The sequence below is a fragment of the Lycorma delicatula genome, chromosome 9, assembly GCF_047948215.1.
Source record: "Lycorma delicatula isolate Av1 chromosome 9, ASM4794821v1, whole genome shotgun sequence".
NCBI lineage: Eukaryota > Metazoa > Arthropoda > Insecta > Hemiptera > Fulgoridae > Lycorma > Lycorma delicatula.
In genome coordinates, this window is record NC_134463.1 from 132,176,342 (window position 1) to 132,195,953 (window position 19,612).

General features: G+C 37.0%; 1 protein-coding gene across 1 annotated transcript in view; it reads right to left on the reverse strand.

The window, feature by feature from the left end:
* Positions 1–10,610: 10,610 nt before the first annotated feature.
* The window catches only part of LOC142330761 (putative malate dehydrogenase 1B), a 57,140-nt gene continuing 48,138 nt past the window's right edge, over positions 10,611–19,612 (reverse strand). The window contains exons 8-9 of the mRNA XM_075376206.1: positions 15,619–15,807; positions 10,611–11,365 (exon numbers count right to left, since the gene is read on the reverse strand). Coding sequence (XP_075232321.1) covers positions 10,842–11,365; positions 15,619–15,807 — 713 coding nt within the window. The 3' untranslated portion in view covers positions 10,611–10,841. The remainder of the gene's footprint in view (positions 11,366–15,618; positions 15,808–19,612) is intronic.

Below are 19,612 nucleotides of genomic sequence, written 5' to 3' on the forward strand. Positions count from 1 at the left end.
GTTTATTTTCTTTCGGCTTTGTACCGTGTAGGTGCTGCGTACAATGTCACCGCTGTGGCGGCTGCCATCAATAACCGGCGTTTATCAGACCGTGGCCCCCATTTGCAACCCGTTAATCGGCTTAGAGATTTAATGGCTTTCACAGATTTGTTTACAACTTCTTGAAGATGTTTACTAAATAATCCATTCTGTGTAAACCAAACACCTATATATAAACATGTGGCATCATACAGACTTGTATACTGCTATGCTGACACTAATTTGTCTTATTTTCTTCAGTCCACCACTGCCACAGCTTGAGTCTTAAGAGGAGATAACTGTAGTCCTTTGTCTTGAAGCCAAAAGCTGATTCTTCTGATCACCGAATTGGCAGCTCGTACCACCTCTTCCTCTGTAACTAACAGAGCCAAATCATCGGCATAACCAAATAGCGACACATTGCCTGAGAAACCAAGCTGCAGCACCCCATCGATGAGCTTAGTACGGAGCCCTGGGGCACAACCCCCTGCATAAGGAACCGTACCTCACCTTCTTCAGTTTCAATCAGCACCTCTCTTTCGTGTGAGTAGCTATTTACCGCCACTGATATCTCTTCGCTCTAACTCGGCCATAATAACCGCTAATGGTGTACCATTAAAGGCATTGTGCGTATGTCTAGCAGGACCAGTAATGGAATCTTCTTAGTCCATGCATGTGCCGACCCTACACGAATCTACCCAGGCCTAATCTATCTACCGTGGATTTGCAGCTAACAAAACTAAATTGTGCTGGTGAAAGGCCGCCAGTTGTCTCTATCTCCATCCAGATTCTCTCCGCAAGAAGTAGCTCATACAATTTGCCGAGTGTTGGCAACAAACATATCGGGCGATAAGTCTGAGCTTGTCCAGCCGGGATCGGCCTCGGAATCAGTATCAGTCGTCCCTGCTTCCAAGAAGTTGGGAAGATGCCGCACCCCAAAGCTTTATTAAGAGCCGTCAAAACGAGCCAGGGGCACGACACCGTCAATCCTTTTAGCAAGCCTAACGGCATCCTGTCAGATCCCGGGCTCGTTCTAGATATCGCCCGTAGAAGTTCATTCATACTGAATCTTATCTCCCCATAACTTATGATGTTCACCAGATCCGTCTCATTCGTTATGAAGAGTTCTCGAATGACTCTTAGCATTTGTCCACGAATTAGATGGGGGAGGGGTGGACCAAATCTTTTCATAACACCTTGTACGCCCTCCCCCATGGGTCGTCATTTAATTACTGAACCAAATTCTTCCAGGCTGCACGCTTAGCAGTATTAATCGCTGCACACAGAGTTTTAGCTCTTTTGTATGCACTTTCTAGTTCTTCCGTTGCTTCCGGTCTACGCCTTCTCAATCTCTGAAATTTGCATCGAGCCGCAAATGCAGGTCTGCAATTTCGCTAGACCACCAATAAACTTTCTTACGTCTGGAATTGGGCTGCATTCTCAATTTTTTGCTTTCTTCCGTTAAGCTTACCAAGAATTCTTCCGGGGTCCAGTCATATCTAGACTCCAGTCTGGTGCTCACGGCTTCTGACAAGGCTGCGATTTTGTTTCGGCCGGCTTCCAATTATATCGTTTGCTCCGACGTTTCGATTCTCCAACAGAAAGTCTTCTGCAAGCACCTTCCAGTAGACCAGTCTTGGCGAAAGCCTCTCAGTAACCGCCGTCACATGCACAGTGGAACCAGTCCCTCTGCCAAGAAAGGTTTTAATACCAGGTGTATTTAGTGTAACCATGTCAAGTACACAACATCGACGCTAATTTATACACACGTTGGGTCGACATCGTGGCATTCAGCGTTGAAATGGGCGTCTCGTCGCTCATCACTTCCTCCAAATCTGCCAGATATCCCTTAAAACGAGCTTCCTCGCAATTTGGAGAACTATATCCACTAATTAGCAAATACGACGATAATGTCAGGGCGACAAAACCTCTTCTGATCTTGACATTCAAAATTTCGAAGCGATCGGAGACTATTCGTATTGCGGTGTAACCGATTCTCATCCACAGGCCTGCCAGCATTGGCAATCGATCTTTGATTCGATTCAGCTAGAAGAATGAAGTCAGCATCCTCTCTAACCGCTGACGCCCACGGCAAATCATGGACAGTCGATCTGCGATTCGCATTTAACTGGATGCACATCATGATCTACACAGTTTGCATTTCCGGCCTCCGGTACGGTGTCCTTTTTCTCTACAGTTGAGACCTACTGGGTTCATTACAGTCTCTGATTTCATGTCTCTCGTCACGGCAATCATAACACAGTCATAAACGGTTCGGCCCAGAACATTTCGTCGCCCGGTGCCCGAAGTTCCAACACCTGCAGTATTTAAACTCGTCGATTTCTCTCTCGACTTCAGATTCTATTTCTTCAGCTGTCGAATCAACATCAGGTCCTTTCATGTCGAAAATCGCCCTTCGTGAACCACGGATGTATTCATACACTAAAACATTTTCTACTTGGGACCCAAGCCGTTACACAACATACTCTGTTTTATTTGAGGACTCTCACTATAATTTCCACGGTGTCAGCGCGTCCTTTCCTGGTGATAAGATATCACCTGCTATATCTTCGCCTATGCTTCCTTTGACCTGCTTTAAAAGATTAGCATCACTGACTCCTACTTTGCTGACTGTCACCACCGACGTCGCTGATCCTTCAATAATTTTTTTCCAGGTTCTCTCTCTGTAAGATATAATTTAGACTGGTCATTCTTTCTTGTCCAATACTCTAGTATCCAGCGACAAAGAACGATAAACAATCGTTTTCCGCATAACTAAGTTTATAGAGCGCCTTCACCGTCTGGACAACCATCTCCTCATTGCTCTCATCCATCACTTGTCTTCACCCTCATCTTCCGGATAGAATATTACAGTTTTGCATGAGTCTTTAAGAACTCAGCCCAATTCCAGGCCCTAGTCTCTGAATAGTACCCATGTGAGGGCTTTTTCTAACTTGATCCTTCAGTACAATAAAAACCCGAGCGTTGTCTTGTTGTAATGTTCACCTTTTTATAGCTCTCCCTTAGCCAACGTGATTCAATGATTTCTTCCAACCCTTTGATATCATCCTCAGATAGAATTTTCTCGATTCTTTCTTTACTCTTCCTCTTGAATTTAACTCCTTTCTCAGATAAGCCCTCATATTTAGTCTGCGTCTCAATGGTCTTCATCGCTCATATAAGGCATTAACCACCACATCGACGTCTAGTACCTTCTCCAGGATTACATCTGGACATGTTTTTTGAGTTTCAGCAAATAATACATCTCCTCCATAAGGTAGTTCATGTCGGTATCCTCTGTTGCATCACCTTCGCTGCTTTCTCCTAACGCCTGGAATTTTCACTTTGGAACTCGCCCAGCATCCTCCTCAAATTTCTCCACGTCAACTTGGCTTCCTTCTACGCCCGGGTATGTGTTTGGAAACACCCGGTAGACTGGCCCGGGGCACCGGTCTGATGTCCGTTCTACTCTCCAGCGAACGAACAGGCTCCTCCGAGGCCGGAAAACCTTCTCTTCCATTTTTTCTGAACAGGATGGTCTGTTCTAATAATAAAACAGGGGAGGACCGTTACCTCCCCTGTATATTTAACTATAGCTTAGTAGTTAAAGCTATCGAGCTAACTACACTTGATTCTTGTTTATTGAACTAAGTTACAGTAGTCATTTATCAAACGGTAACAAAAACAATAGAAATTAATAAAATTAATTTCCTACAGCGCTTAACAGTTATGATAGTCCACTATCCAAAATTTATAACTGTTCAACTCCCCGAGCACAAGTTAACCTTCTTTCTTTCTTTTCCTGTTTAGCCCCTGGTAATTACCTTTCTGAGAATACTTCACAGGATGAATAAGAATGATATGTACGAGTGTAAATGAAGTTCCTGAGGTGTGGTTAATTGAAACCCAACCGCCTAAGAACACTGGTATTCACGATCTAGTATTCAAATCCGTGTTAAAATAACTGACTTTACTACGACTTCAACACTGGAGCTATCGACTTCCAAAGCTAATTTGGGAAGACACGTTCACCACTAGATCCGATGAGTTAAACAGGTTAACCTACTACCGCACTACTACCTCCACTAACTTGCTACTGAAATCAGCACATGACTATAGACCTTATTGCCAAAGGCAATAAGGTTGATCAATTAAAAAACTAAGTAAAAAGATCAGTCCGTATCCAAAAATCATAAAATTTAAAAGACGCTTCCCGTAAATTTCCACCGACAACTGCCAAATCTCCAAATCAGAAACAAAGACCGTTGAACCGATAAAATCAGAATACTGACAGAGCGTACCGAAATACGGCCTACCTCGATAGAATCTGTAACTCAACTCTAATATTCAAACTTCTACTTCATAAATGTAACATTGTTATTATTTATTTAATTGTACATGTTGAGTCACTGGACTAACCATTCGGAACGGTACGCAAGGATAACGGGAGTCCCTGCCGACTGCAGAACCTAGACAAATAACCCTTGCTGCTGTGTTTTAATATTTATCTGGCGGATCATTATTTGTTTAGTAACGGTTATAGATTTTATGTGTTTTATTTGTGGACGGATTTGGTATTTGCGTTCCGGATTGTTTATGCATACACAAACTGAAGCTTTATGCGGACATCTCATTTTAATGACCGTTAAAGGCTAGCAATCATTTCTGGGGTCCCTGTTGGCTCACCCAATGTGGAGGCTCCTGGCCTGGTTTATTATACACAACCCTCATCCTATCAACACGGCGTGAGGTCTTTTCCTCACACCTTGCGGTGTAGAGTCCTCGGCATATGAGGGCCCTGCAGGTGGCACATGAGGGCCCTGCAGGTGGCACATGAAGACACTTTGAGAGCGAGAGGAATGTTCCGGTATGTTCAGGCATTGATCCTGTCTATACCTGGGGCCTTATCGAAACTTGTGGCCTTAATAGTCGCGGTCACTTCTGTTCAGTGACGCGATCTATTTCGCGGGGGCATCATCTACCTGAGCGCAGTAGTTCGCAAGGAAAGACTCCACCTCGGTAGCATGGTCCTCCGTCCAGTTCAACTGGACGAAGCCAAGAAACCTCGTTGTCCCAGCACCGGGTGGCGAGGCTTCTTTCCTTGGCGTAGTCGTTTATTCAGCCTGAACACCGAAGAGATGTCATCCAATCCGATATCGAGACGAGATAATCTCTCAAGATTCTTCGCGATACTTTGTCAGCAGCAATTTCACCCTGTCCGTTTGTCTGTAAAATGCCCATTTATGGTCGGAGGGAGAGGGTGAGGCGGTATCTCCTCAGCCGGCGCTTTTCCAAAATTGCCTCGTAGATGTGAGGTGGAGGTACGGCCGTGCATGACAGCCTCGTTTATGGACGATGTGATGCAGGCTAGTCGTCATACTGCGGGCCCTCACCTATCCCAATTTTCCAGCACGGCATCCAGGTCAGCGGTACCCGGCGCCGGGTACCGCTGACCTGTTCGGACTGTTATATGCCCGAACCAGTCTGTATAGCGGTTCCGCAGCTGGCTGGGCTTCCGCGTGGCACAACCCTGTCGGTTCTACAAGTGAAATAGTGCTGCTTGTGGTGCGTTTCTGCTAACAGTATTACATCAATTTGTAGGTCATCAGCCAGATGGCAAAGCTCCGCCGTCTTGCCTGCTCTCTCCTTCGAAGGCGCAGTTTCTGGCTTTTTTCCGCCGGGGTGGCTGTATGTTTTGACGCCATCTTTGGTGAGCGGGTTTTACCGCAGGTTGACTTGGTGAGGGTGCTCTTAAAACCAGGAAAGGATTCGAGTGAGGTCGGCTAGCATCTTGCTGGTTATCTTCTAAATCGAGGCCAATATGGTTTCATACAAGGGGTTGACACCGAGAATTGCATCTTAAATGCTCTTGCCGAGGTGGAAAGCGCAGAATGTAAATATGTTTTGGCAATTTTTATAGGCAAGGCGCAGCATTTCTTTCCTTGTGTTGGAGTTTGGTCCTCTACGAGTTGGAACGCCGTAATGTTCCCGTAGCCCTGCAGGTCGTAGTACGTGACTACTTGTCTGATCGCACGGCTCTGTTTAAGGGTGCGCACCTAGTTGTGGAAACGTCCGTCATCAGGGGAAACCCGCAGTACTCCGTTCTCGATTCGTTGCTGTGGAACCTGGTATTCCACAGACAGGTATTGTGGACGGATTTTTGGCACCGACATTCCCGGAAGGGGTCACGACCCAGGCTTTCGTCGCTGACTGTCTTCTGTTAGTTCGTGGTAATTCACGACCGCAGCTAGAAGATCAAGCGTAGGCGGCTTTGTCAACCGCAGAGGCCTGGATGAACATTGAAAATTTAAAGATTTCTGTGCCCAAAACGAAGTTTATGCTACTAAAGGGTGCAGACAAATTATCATACAGTCATAACCCCAGTGTTAAGTTTAAAGGCTGTGTAAAAGCCGAGTTCGATACATAAGTACCTAGGTGCTTTTGTTTGGTAAGTTACTGTTTAGCAACCACATTAGGCAAGTAGCGGCGTACGCCGTCTCTGTGATGCACAAGCTTAGGAGGATTGCTCGAAAGGATTACGGGATGTCGGGCCATCATTTGTACATGGTGTCTTCGAAAGTATTGACCTCTTACGCGGCCTCCGTTTGGGCGCATAGGTTGAAAAGAAATCGAGCACTTATTCAAAATTTAAAGAGTGCCCAGCGCAGAGCCTTAATTGCATGCACTGGTGTTTTTAAAACAACCTGCTGCGAAGCTACTACCGTATTGGGAAAAGCTCTCCCAATCGGTTTAGTGGTGAAAGTTCGGGCGGCCATGAGTAAATTGCGAAGAGGCAGGGAGGCCGAGGAATTTGGGATGCGGTTTCGAGTCGGGCCTGTACCGGAGCGGAACGGTGATCTCAATGCACCGGTTCTAAATTTCGAACAGTTCCCCTCCCGGCTGCGGAGGCTTTACAGCCTCGAGGTGGAAGTATGGCACCAAGAATGGCCCGCCACGACTAAGGGAAGATCCTTGTACAAGTTTATACAGGATTTGGGGGATGTAATGCCTCTACTTCGTTTTTAAGGGCAACGGAAGCCCGAGTACTTTCCAACCATGTAAATTTAAACCGATATTTGTTTTAGTTCCGCCTAGCAGCTGATGAGCTGTGCGTCTGCGGGGAGGTCCGGTCGAACGAACACATGATGTTCGACTGCCCAGCTCTTGGGGGAGGCCAGAACTCAGGCCACCCTGGAACTTAAAGAGGTCAAGGGGAAAATTGACCACTTAACCACTTACGAGCGACATTGTCGGATCGTATGGGAGTTCCTCGATGCGATTGCTCTGTTCAACTGACATCAGTAGTTTGCCTAAAGGAAAAGACTCCTACCGCGCTGCTGTGCTAACAGAGGTATGGCTGGCTACCAGCCAGATTAAGGCTTGATGGTGGATAGTTCAGCGGCCTAGACGTGGCAGTGAATTATTGATAATCATATATGTTTTAGTAATCGAATGGGTGCGCCTACCCATTTTAGTGCTATATGACAAGCGGACGGTGTATGATACCATGCTTATTCCCCTCACGCTTTTAGGTTAGCTAGGACACCGGTCGCTAAACTGTTTCGAGGCTCAGTAGCCGTTTGTGACAGAGACATTCGGTCTTATACTTTAGGGCGACCGAGTAGCGAGGTAGCGGGAGAAATGCCAAGGAAACCGATTGCAGTAATACAGGTTGTCCGGGTTTTAAACGTCACAAGGTACGTAGAGATCTCTATCGTTCCTTGTAGTCAGCTTTTCCACTGACGCCACCTCGTAACCAAGTGAAGAGATTTCCTCTGTCACTTCTTCACAAGTGGCTTCAAAGGGGCTACCTTGGGCCACGACTTGAAGCTCCCCCTCCTTAGGAAGCTGGTACATGTGGAATACGGTGCCGTTCGAATTCAGAAAGCTCTGTAGTTCCCGGAAATTCGCTGCTTAGTTGCAGCCTTAAAGTCACCCGGGTGCTCTTTGCCACCAGGTTCCTGCGGACTATGCCGGATATGAAGCTACTCCCTAAGGCAATCCAACATTATGGGCCGCATTTTCTCCCGCTTCATGACCGGCGGTTTCCTCTTCAACCTTCATGGTGGCGGCTGCCACTTCCGGACCGCCCTCGGGTGTGGCTGGTTATGGCTACCAATGCCTCGCGCTTGAGTCTCTTCCGGGTTCCCGCTCTTATAACCTTTATAACCTCCCTGAAGGAGAACAAGGTGGGGCAATGATTAAGTTTTGTTAAGGTCAAAATCCTTGAAAGCGAATGAAAAGCACACCTAAGTTGACATAAGTGGAAGAATCTTAATAGTATTCAAGTCAAACAATTCCTGAAAGAGGGGGGGGCAACAACCCTTCCAATAGTTAATATGAACATTAACTACTTAGTTACTACGAACAATAACTATTTAACAGTTGATATTGCTACAACAAAAGCTTAAATTCTGTTTTTCAGTACTACATGAATACAATCAGTGGAAAACTGCAGCTGTATTTTTTGAAGGAGCATATTTTCTTCATTTCTTTTTTTTTATTACTCCTTTTTTGTGATGGTATTCTTCCGGGTAAAATAGTTGCAAGGCTATTTGATTTATGGCTTGTAACTAATCAAGAGATCACTAAAAACATATAAGAATCAGAATGTCAATAGTTTAGACAAAATTGATAGATTTGATCGTTTAAAATTAGACATGTATAGAAAGTATAATTATCGTTATATTGCATTATATTATTTAAAAACTATATACCAATATAATACACAGTATATAATATTGAGAAGACTTCTTCAGAAAATCACTACTTCAAAAATTAATCAAAATTAAAATAATCTTATACAAAATTGGCTATGAATAAAATTTTTCTCTTCTCGTCAGTAATTATATAAAAATATTTAAAAAACTTTTTTCTGAAATTTTTTAATTAACATACCTTATAAATAAAATAAACAATTTTCTCTTATAAAACAATCAATCGTCGGTTGTTTATTGTTTAGACAATTCAATCTGATGTACAGAATATGACTTTTACTCTTACAATAAGAGGTTTGCAATGGTATTTTAATATCTTTGGATAGATCATTATAGTTCAATAAAATTATTTCAGATTTATTTAGATTAATATTTAGTTCGTTTTACATTTGGTTTTAAGAACAATCTCTGTTTAGTCTGGATGTTTGGTTGAGTTTAGAGACAAAATAAAACAAATGCCCGTTTTTAAAGAAACATTTGCTGCAACATGAATTGAAGGGAGACACCATGCAGACGATTTTGTGCTGAAGCTGATCAAAGAGCCGCTATAAAAGTTAATAAGCAGCAGAGAATGTAATTTTTATGAATGAGGTAATCGATTAATTCACTGCAGAAGCTTCTGAGAGTTTTTTTGTGGTTTTTTCTAGGCGAAAAACGCTTCAGTGTTATCAACCAGAAACAACATATTTGTTGTAATAAACAAACACGTATCGCATTTTATGTCTGAATTAGAATACCGATATAAAAAACTGTTATATGGCGATCGGTATGAATAGCTGATACACACAAATTATTGAGTATAAACAGATGACCCTAAGAATAGTTCAAATGTTAGCTCCCGGCTTAAACTAACGACACAGTGCCGTATGGCACTGATACGATGCAATAAATGGCACGATGCAATCCACAAGATGCGGTGCAGTGTCAGTTGGCAGTCACAGCGAGCAAACTGGCGCATCTGAGTCATCAGATATCCATGAGTTAGCCCTATTCGCAAAGCTTTACGGTGAAACAGTGTTCTTAATAGGGTGAATTTTACTGTTTACGGTAGCATTCCAATCACCTTGCCGCTCATCGTGTACCACCCTCTTCAGTAAACAAACAAGATCATGACGCGATCAGTGAACGGAGGCTAGAAACAAGCCACCTTTGCCACACTACCTGTGTGTTCATTGCCTGAAATTCCTATATGGCTGGGGATCCAGCAGAAGCTCACTGTTGTACTACATCTAGTCATTTGCAAAATGACAATGAATTTCATAAACAACAGGGTGTCTAGAGTAAACGTCATTGTCTAGAGTATACCCCCACAGGTCGCTACACATGTGGTATATTTCCTATAGTATCTCATTTGTGTGCGGTTAGGTGGATTTCCTCCGATCGGTATATCATGCAGTTTCTCTCCAGGCACGGTGCCTTTTGGGCAAGTTTTGTTTGGCGCCTTTCGGGTAGTACATGTCATTAATTGTCTATAGGGTACTCGTGGAATCTGAGCAAACAAGAACAAGTCAATATTTTCGGCTAACTATATGTTAAGGCCTTATTGATTGCAGCTTTGAAGCTCGTACATGGGAATTTGAGAGTGGAATTTTGTAGAGTATGAAAAAGACTAGAATTTAATTATAAATATAAATCAAATATAATCATAATATATCAATGCTGTGTCGATAAACTGTTTGAAAAGGAAACCAGAAATTACGGTCTTTTTGAGATATGGCTGACGACATTTGAAGACTGTTACTTGTATATGACTCTTCAGTCACACACAAGATATAGGCCTAGATTAGTGATCCGTGTAAAATTTTTCAAAATGTACAGAAATCATTGCGCTTACACATGTTATTCTAACAGAGTTCAGATTATCCCAATTTTCAAAAAAGTATTCAAAATCCAATTCAATATTCATTCGAGGTACGGTGGGGTGGGATACTTTATCAATTAAGTTCAAATGATAAAAACATTATAATATAAACAAAATATATTTTTTTTTAATCTATTATTACTGTCGCTTTAAAAATCACAGTCGGTAAATACGAGAGGATTACCATTTGAATGGTGCAAACCTGATAGAAATAAAGCTATTGCCAAAAAAAATTCTGAAACAAATTAACATATTTTGTACCGTTCATTTTTTTTAAGTAAAACTTTCTTAGTTTGGGTGAGTGGTTCTTTTTTTTCATATTTAGATAATATTTTATTACCATAAATAGGACCTAATTCATTAATTAAATCTAAACTGTCCACTTTTTCACAAATTTCTTCCCATGTAACTTCAAATAAATCTTCTTTCTCTTCTTCAACCTCGACTTGTTCAGGAATTGCAGATGCGGTTTTGGCATCAGTTTCAGTTTTTTCATCTCCATTATCCTGTTCTTTTTTTATTTTGTTTAATCTTTTATAATACCAGCTATATTGATTACATTCAGCTGTCTCTTTCATTTTATTACGTAATTCTTTTATTTGTTCTATCATTTTGTTCTTTTTTTCTAATCTTTTACTATCTTCACTACCTTTACTGTATTCATCTGAAAATGTTGCACAATCTAATAACACAGATCGTTTTGCTCTTATTTTTCTTTGTCGCTCAATTATAGTAAGCTTATCTTCATCGGTTACTATCGGGAGTAAAGCTGCAACAATAAAAGAACATATTTTTTTTAACTTAGACAAACACAAACTCTCTAAAATCTTTGAGTGTATTATATCTAAATAATAATAAATTTATATCTAAATAACAACCATATTTCTCTTATAGGTGGCAGAAAAAATTGCTATCATTACAACCTATACAAACACAAACTTGTACATCCATAAAAATTTATAATCCGTAACTAAGTGTTAATTATTTCACCGATAAAATTCTGTGATTAATACCTGATTAACTGACATTAACCTCTGTTATGTATGTCTATATGATTAGAATGTCCTAACAACTTTTTCATGAAAAAAATAAATAAAAAATAATGTAGTCCAATTTGCTTGTTTACACCGAAAACATGATATGTAGTAGCTAGAATTACGAAAATAAATAAACCTATGAGAAAAAAGCCACAAAAGTATCGCATAACTTTCCTGGCAAAGCTACTTAGCCCTTGACAGACTACTGCTTAGGAGGAAAATTAAGCGGAACATTAAGCATCCAAGTACAAAATATATTAAAAAATTATTCTACTCTTTGATAAATTCTTGAGATGGGGGAGAGACCTACTGTAACATATTTCCCCATCTCCTTTATTGTAACCAAAATTAAACTGAATGATTCATAGCCAGAAGTCATTGTATACAATTTCATAGAAATAGATTAATCCAGTAAGAAGATATAACGCAAAACAATAATCGATTAAAATTACTATCCCCACCCCTGAATGAAATTTTCCAAAAACATAAGAAAAATATGAACTACAACTCACTGTGCAAAAAATGACCCCGTAGCATACTTTTCCTTATGTAATGTACTGTGAATAGTTATTCACAGTATAATTACATAGCCTGGAAAGTTAAGGATTTGGTTGAGAATTATTTACTTTTATTAAAAAAGTGATTATTTTGTTAATATTAAAAATTGATAAAACATGTACACCAAACAACTTGTAATACTGTGAATCAGGTTATTAACTATTTTTGTTTCTTGTTGAATTGATTATGTTTGTTACCTACAATCAGTCTTTAAGGAGTAAAATCTTAATTACGTAATGAATTAATATCATCGATATAAAAAAAATTAGTCGGCTGAAGTTAACAGTAATGAGATATGTTAAATGGTTCCCTTAATTAATAATTATGGTAATTATTAAAAAAGTAAATGGAAACTATTTGAACCGTAGAAGTAATGCAAAAATATTCATGAAATTAATACCGTTTCACCCAAGCATATAGGCTAACAAATAATTATTCTTCATCAGTACAGAATTCTGTGGAAGCATTCAGGGAAAACCCAATTTAACACAAGAAATATTGAAAAGAAAAAGTAAAAGCAATTTACAAAATTAAATGCAAACTTGCCTGATAATACTTGGACAAAATTTATAATCCACACATCACTAAACAAATCCATGTTACCTGAAGATTAAAACTATAAATTATCTAACACATACAAACATGGATACAACAGAAAAAATGAAAATAAAAATAAATAAAAAAAAATTACATGTGTTAATATACATAATCAAAGATTTAAGAGAAAATAACTTACAAATTAAACAAAAAAACCTGAAAATAAATAAAATCATTACATATAGAACAATAATATAGTAAATATAAGCGTAATTATTTAGATTAAATTGCATTTTCAAAAAGTCTAACCTCAACGGTTTTTTCAATGAATTAACAATTTTTCTGATCTTTAGTAAACCCAAATTAAAATTTTTTTTTTTTTGCTAATATCAATAGACACTTTCCATCAGAATTGGTAAATATCATTCATAAAAGTTCTGAAATTAAACTGAATTCTATCAAAAAACTGACAATGAATATTTCAAAAGGTCTGGAGAAAAAGCTCAATTTAGTATTGTTAGAATAAGTTCAATTCTCCAAAATAATGAAATCTATTAGAAACTAGAAAACTATTTATAAACTATTAGAAACTAGCTTACAAATGAACGGTTCAGACATTTACAGATTAAATAAGAATTTGTTTTCCTTAATTGTTTATCGTTCTCTGGAGAAGCTGATTACAGAAAAACAAAGATGAGAAGATTACTATAAGGGATTCTCTTAACATGAATGTCAGAAAAAAATGGACTTGGCAATCCCTAATTGTTTAATTCAAATTTTCTATTACGACTTTATGCAACTTAAGACTTAAGACTTTTTTATTATTCAGACTTTATGCAACAGAGAAAATTAGCAAATAATTAAAAGAACATTAGTGCAGAGATGAAAAAAGATCACAGTAAAAAATAATATGCATTTCTATTTTTTAACGTGGATGATAAACTAACTAACAAAAACTGTGTAGTTATAGTGTGGATTTCACGCTTACAAACACTGAATGGTGCATCGAGTAAGAATTCAGATAAAGCCATAATGGAAGGGAGCAAGAAAAAATCAAATGAAACTAAGGAACTTCTTAAAGAAAGAAAGAGAGAAATTGAATAGAATTATTAATGAAACAGAAGCAGAGAAGAGGATATAGGATAAGAAAAGAATTGAAGGAATACTAGAAAAAAGCAATAAACACTAACTGTAGTAACTATAAATGAGTAAATTAAATAAGTAAAAAAAATAATTAGCATAACAAATAAAACACTGGATACAAAAAATAAATACCGGTACAAAAACTAATAGATTTGATATATTGGAGGGACTCACAAATTTCTATGAGCAATTTTATAATGAGAAATCCTGCATTGGTATGCCATGTGGGAACTAGAAAAAAGCCTTTAAAACAAGAATTTGGGTCTGAAGGGGAAGAACTGCACTTTTTTGAAAAGGAAATAGGTTTTACTTGAAGAGGAAATATGAAAAGAAAAGCTTCTGACAATATCATAAATAATATGGCAGAAAAAGTACTGCTTTTGAAAGTATTAAAATACTTTTCAATAAAATAATGAAGAAGAAAATGGCTGTATTAAATAGGAAAAATAATAATTTTTTTTAAAAGAAATCAAGGTAAGCTATTCAAAATTATAGACCCTCAAGAATATATAAAATAGTCACTTCATTCCAATTTTACACGCCAGAATGTGTAAATCAAGTTACATCCAGTAGATCAAGCTTGTTTTGAATATGATAATGCTGTACTATAGTTCACTGTGGATATGATTGTTCATGAGCGATATTATTATGCTTCAACTGTGATTAAATAAATTTGCAATTTCCTGCGTAAGCAAGTATGTAAGTTAAATTTGCTGCAGTCTAAATGGTTTGACTTGCCTTAAGCCTTTGATTCTGTATCTCATCATCTGCTTCTTGATATATGGATTCAGGTGACCATTTTACTTAATCAGTCACGTTCAATTAACAGATTCCAGAAACTGGTGTTCATCATGAATCTAATTTTCTATTAAGTTGTCGAATCCCATATAAATCTTTGAGCATCATATTGTTCCATTATACTGCTTGCTACCTTGCTTTGTCTACACTCTCGTAACATGAAGATTTGCTATAGCAATGGTAATTCTGTTTATGATGGTTTTTAACATTTTTATAACACTTTTTAGACTCTGACCGCTGGGGCAAGAATATCAATATCAGGAAGTTGATGTGTTTTATAATTATACTAGTAGAAATAGGAATAACCTGGGGCTAGGATAAATGGAATTTCATTTAAGACTTTTTACATATATATCATTTTTTGTTATAAAATAGGCATTTTATTACATTCTGATAACCATTTAATTTTGTTCCATGTTATGTTATATATATACATATATATATATATATATATATAAAACTTCCAAAACCAATTTTTTTTTTTTTTTTTTTTACTGTATTTGTCCATATTCCCCTCTGTACTAATTATGCCAAAGACAAAAGTATAGAAACAGTCTACCTCCAAGAGTACAGAATTCAATAATGCTTCTTGCCTTATGTTTATTATTTTTTCGTAACAGAGGGTTTCCCTCATCATCAGTTAAACCTTTTCTTTTAAAAAATCACACAAATTCAAAACATTAAAATTATAAACATAAAAAAATATGTAGTCATAAATAAATTTGTTATGTGGCTAGCCACACACATAGTACTGTATTGTACTGTACTGTACTTAGTTTTAATTTTGTATTTTTATATATATAAAGAAGAAGAAAGCAAACAGCTGGACACATTATGGATATGTACCTTTCACTTATGGCTGTAATACACAAACTGAAACTGCCAAGCAGAAGTTCCCAGTACAAATTACAATAAAATTATGCATATAAATGCACCACAAATTACTTACAACCCTTTTCAAAGCTTGGTAATCCATCGACCAAACCAAACTTTTGACTTATGATAGTCGGTAAAAAAAAGAGATTTCTTAATTTAATAATGCAATGAGGAACAGGAAACTTTGTACATATTTGCCATTTACCATCTTTTAGTATTACAGGCTGTGAAAACACAATTCCTTCTGGAATATCATATGAACCTGAAAAGAAATGCAACAAAATAAATACAACTGAATATACAAACACAATTATTGGCTCACTTGTGTATCAGAAAATACATATAAACCAAAAAAAAGAAATGAATTACATTTAGATATATTAAAAAAGAATATTTTGAAAAAATGGTGAAAATAGGTTTATATTAACATTTTTACCAAAATGTTTTTTTAAAAATTAACCTAAATTACCTAAAAATGTAATAATCTTATAGAAAATAGTGTTGTACATTTTAAAACGCTAGACATTTTATAACACTAGAGCAAATCTTTTAACTTATATCTAAACATTAGAAAATTATTTTAAAATTTATGAACTCATTGTTAAAGAAGTTAATATTTTATTTATTTTTTTTTAACCGTGATTGTACTACAAAACCAACCCCTAAAGAGCAATAAATGGTACATATATTCCTAATAAACAAGGAATATTTATAAATAAATATTACACAATATTAAATAATAATAATAATTAAGAGAGTAGAGTATTTCAAAACGCATAGCGATAGAATCATTGTAATAAGGATAAAATCAAAACCTAAACAGACAACGATTGTTAACGTCTATATGCCTACAAGCACCCATGATGATGATGAGGTAAAGTGTGTATACGAAGAGATTGATGAAGCAATTAAACACACAAAAGGAGATGAAAATTTAATAATAGTTGGAGATTGGAATGCAAGCATTGGAAAAGGCAAGGAAGGAAATATAGTGGGTGAATACGGGCTGGGCAGAAGGAATGAAAGAGGGGACCGACTTATAGAGTTTTGCACGAAGTATAATTTGGTAATTGCCAACACCCAATTTAAAAATCATAATAGAAGAATATACACTTGGAAAAAGCCAGGCGTTACTGCAAGGCATCAGATAGATTATATCATGGTTAAGCAAAGATTTAGAAATCAACTCGTTGACTGCAAAACTTACCCTGGAGCAGACATTGATAGCGACCATAATTTGGTGATAATGAAATGTAGATTGGGGTTTAAAAACCTGAAGAAAAGGTGTCAGATGAATCGGTGGAATTTAGAGAAGCTTGAGGAAGAGGAGGTAAAGAAGACTTTTGAGGAGGACATCGCAAGAGGTCTGAGTAAAAAAGATAAGGTAGAAAATGTAGAAGAAGAATGGGAGAATGTTAAAAAGGAAATTCTTAAATCAGCAGAAGCAAACTTAGGCGGAATAAAGAGAACTGGTAGAAAACCTTGGGTTTCAGACGATATATTGCAGCTGATGGATGAACGTAGAAAATATAAGAATGCTAGTGATGAAGAAAGTAAAAGGAACTATCGGCAATTAAGAAATGTTATAAACAGGAAGTGCAAACTGGCAAAAGAAGAGTGGATTAAAGAAAAGTGTTCAGGAGTGGAAAGAGAAATGAGCATTGGTAAATAGACGGAGCATACAGGAAAGATAAGGAAAATTTTGGGGTACATAAATTAAAATGTAATAATGTGTTAAACAAAGATGGTACACCAATATATAATACGAAAGGTAAAGTCGATAGATGGGTGGAATAGTGGAATATATTGAAGAGTTATACGGAGGAAATGAATTAGAAAATGGTGTTATAGAGGAAGAAGAGGAAGTTGAGGAGGATGAAATGGGAGAAACAATACTGAGATCTGAATTTAAGAGAGCATTAAAAGATTTAAATGGCAGAAAGGCTCCTGGAATAGACAGAATACCTGTAGAATTACTGCGCAGTGCAGGTGAGGAAGCGATTGATAGATTATACAAACTGGTGTGTAATATTTATGAAAAAGGGGAATTTCCGTCAGACTTCAAAAAAAGTGTTATAGTCATGATACCAAAGAAAGCAGGTGCAGATAAATGTGAAGAATACAGATCAATTAGTTTAACTAGTCGTGCATCAAAAATCTTAACTAGAATTCTATACAGAAGAATTGAGAGGAGAGTGGAAGAAGTGTTAGGAGAAGACCAATTTGGTTTCAGGAAAAGTATAGGGACAAGGGAAGCAATTTTATGCCTCAGATTAATAGTAGAAGAAAAACAAACCAACATACTTGGCGTTTATAGACCTAGAAAAGGCATTCGATAACGTAGACTGGAATAAAATGTTCAGCATTTTAAAAAAGTTAGGGTTCAAATACAGAGATAGAAGAACAATTGCTAACATGTACAGGAACCAAACAGCAACAGTAATAATTGAAGAACATAAGAAAGAAGCCGTAATAAGAAAGGGAGTCTGACAAGGATGTTCCCTATCTCCGTTACTTTTTAATCTTTACATGGATCTAGCAGTTAATGATGTTAATGAACAATTTAGATTCGGAGTAACAGTACAAGGTGAAAAGATAAAGATGCTACGATTTCCTGATGATATAGTAATTCTAGCCGAGAATAAAAAGGATTTAGAAGAAACAATGAACGGCATAAATGAAGTCCTACGCAAGAACTATCGCATGCAAATAAACAAGAAGAAAGCAAAAGTAATGAAATGTAGTAGAAATAACAAAGATGGACCACTGAATGTGAAAATAGGAGGAGAAAAGATTATGGAGGTAGAAGTATTTTGTTATTTTGGAAGTAGAATTACTAAAGATGGACGAAGCAGGAGCGATATAAAATGCTGAATAGCACAAGCGAAACGAGCCTTCAGTAAGAAATATAATTTGTTTACATCAAAAATTAATTTAAATGTCAGGAAAAGATTTTTGAAAGTGTATGTTTGGAGTGTCGCTTTATATGGAAGTGAAACTTGGACAATCGGAGTATCTGAGAAGAAAAGATTAGAAGCTTTTGAAATGTGGTGCTATAGGAGAATGTTAAAAATCAGATGGGTGGATAAAGTGACAAATGAAGAGGTATTGCGGCAAATAGATGAAGAAAGAAGCATTTGGAAAAATATAGTTAAAAGAAGAGACAGACTTATAGGCCACATACTAAGGCATCCTGGAATAGTCGCTTTAATATTGGCAGGACAGGTAGAAGGAAAAAATTGTGTAGGAAGGCCACGTTTGGAATATGTAAAACAAATTGTTAGGGATGTAGGATGTAGAGGGTATACTGAAATGAAACGAAGCACTAGATAGGGAATCTTGGAGAGCTGCATCAAACCAGTCAAATGACTGAATAAAAAAAAAAATTAAATAAAATATTTATTTATGCATTTGAGGTATCAATATTCTGATTATTATTTGGACTCATAGCAAAGACTTGCATCGACATTTTATCAACTTATTTATAAGTAGATAAAATGTAACAAGATTGATTCCATGGGGTGAAATAATTTCTCAAATTCACAAATCCATTTATAGATGACTATGTTAGAAATGTCAGTGTTTAACTTCTGTACCATATCAGTAAATTATGAGGGAGACGTGTGAATTCTTCACATATGTAAGATTTTACAAAGATATTTTTTACTGCTAATGAGATGAAATAAAAATCAATTTAAGTTTAATAAAAGTTTTATTTTATATCATTATACATTTAAACAAATAGTTTTGAAGTGAATCTAGAAATCGCTGTCAGAGATTGAATTTTTTTTGCCTAAATTTAGAAGCATTTATACATTAATCAAACAACAAAAAAAAAAAAAACAAAACATAAAATTAACAAAAATACAAGTATTCTGAGGAACCATTTATGGTCGTATTTTACTTCAACTGGAGAGCTTCTTTTCAATACCAAAACTTTCTTGTTTTTATGAATTTTAAAAGCTTTTTCATTGTACTTTTTAATCATATCAGTCATAATTCTTCTCAATTCAATATATTTGCATGCTCTTATTAATTAAAAAATTATTTCTATTTACACCCACTAG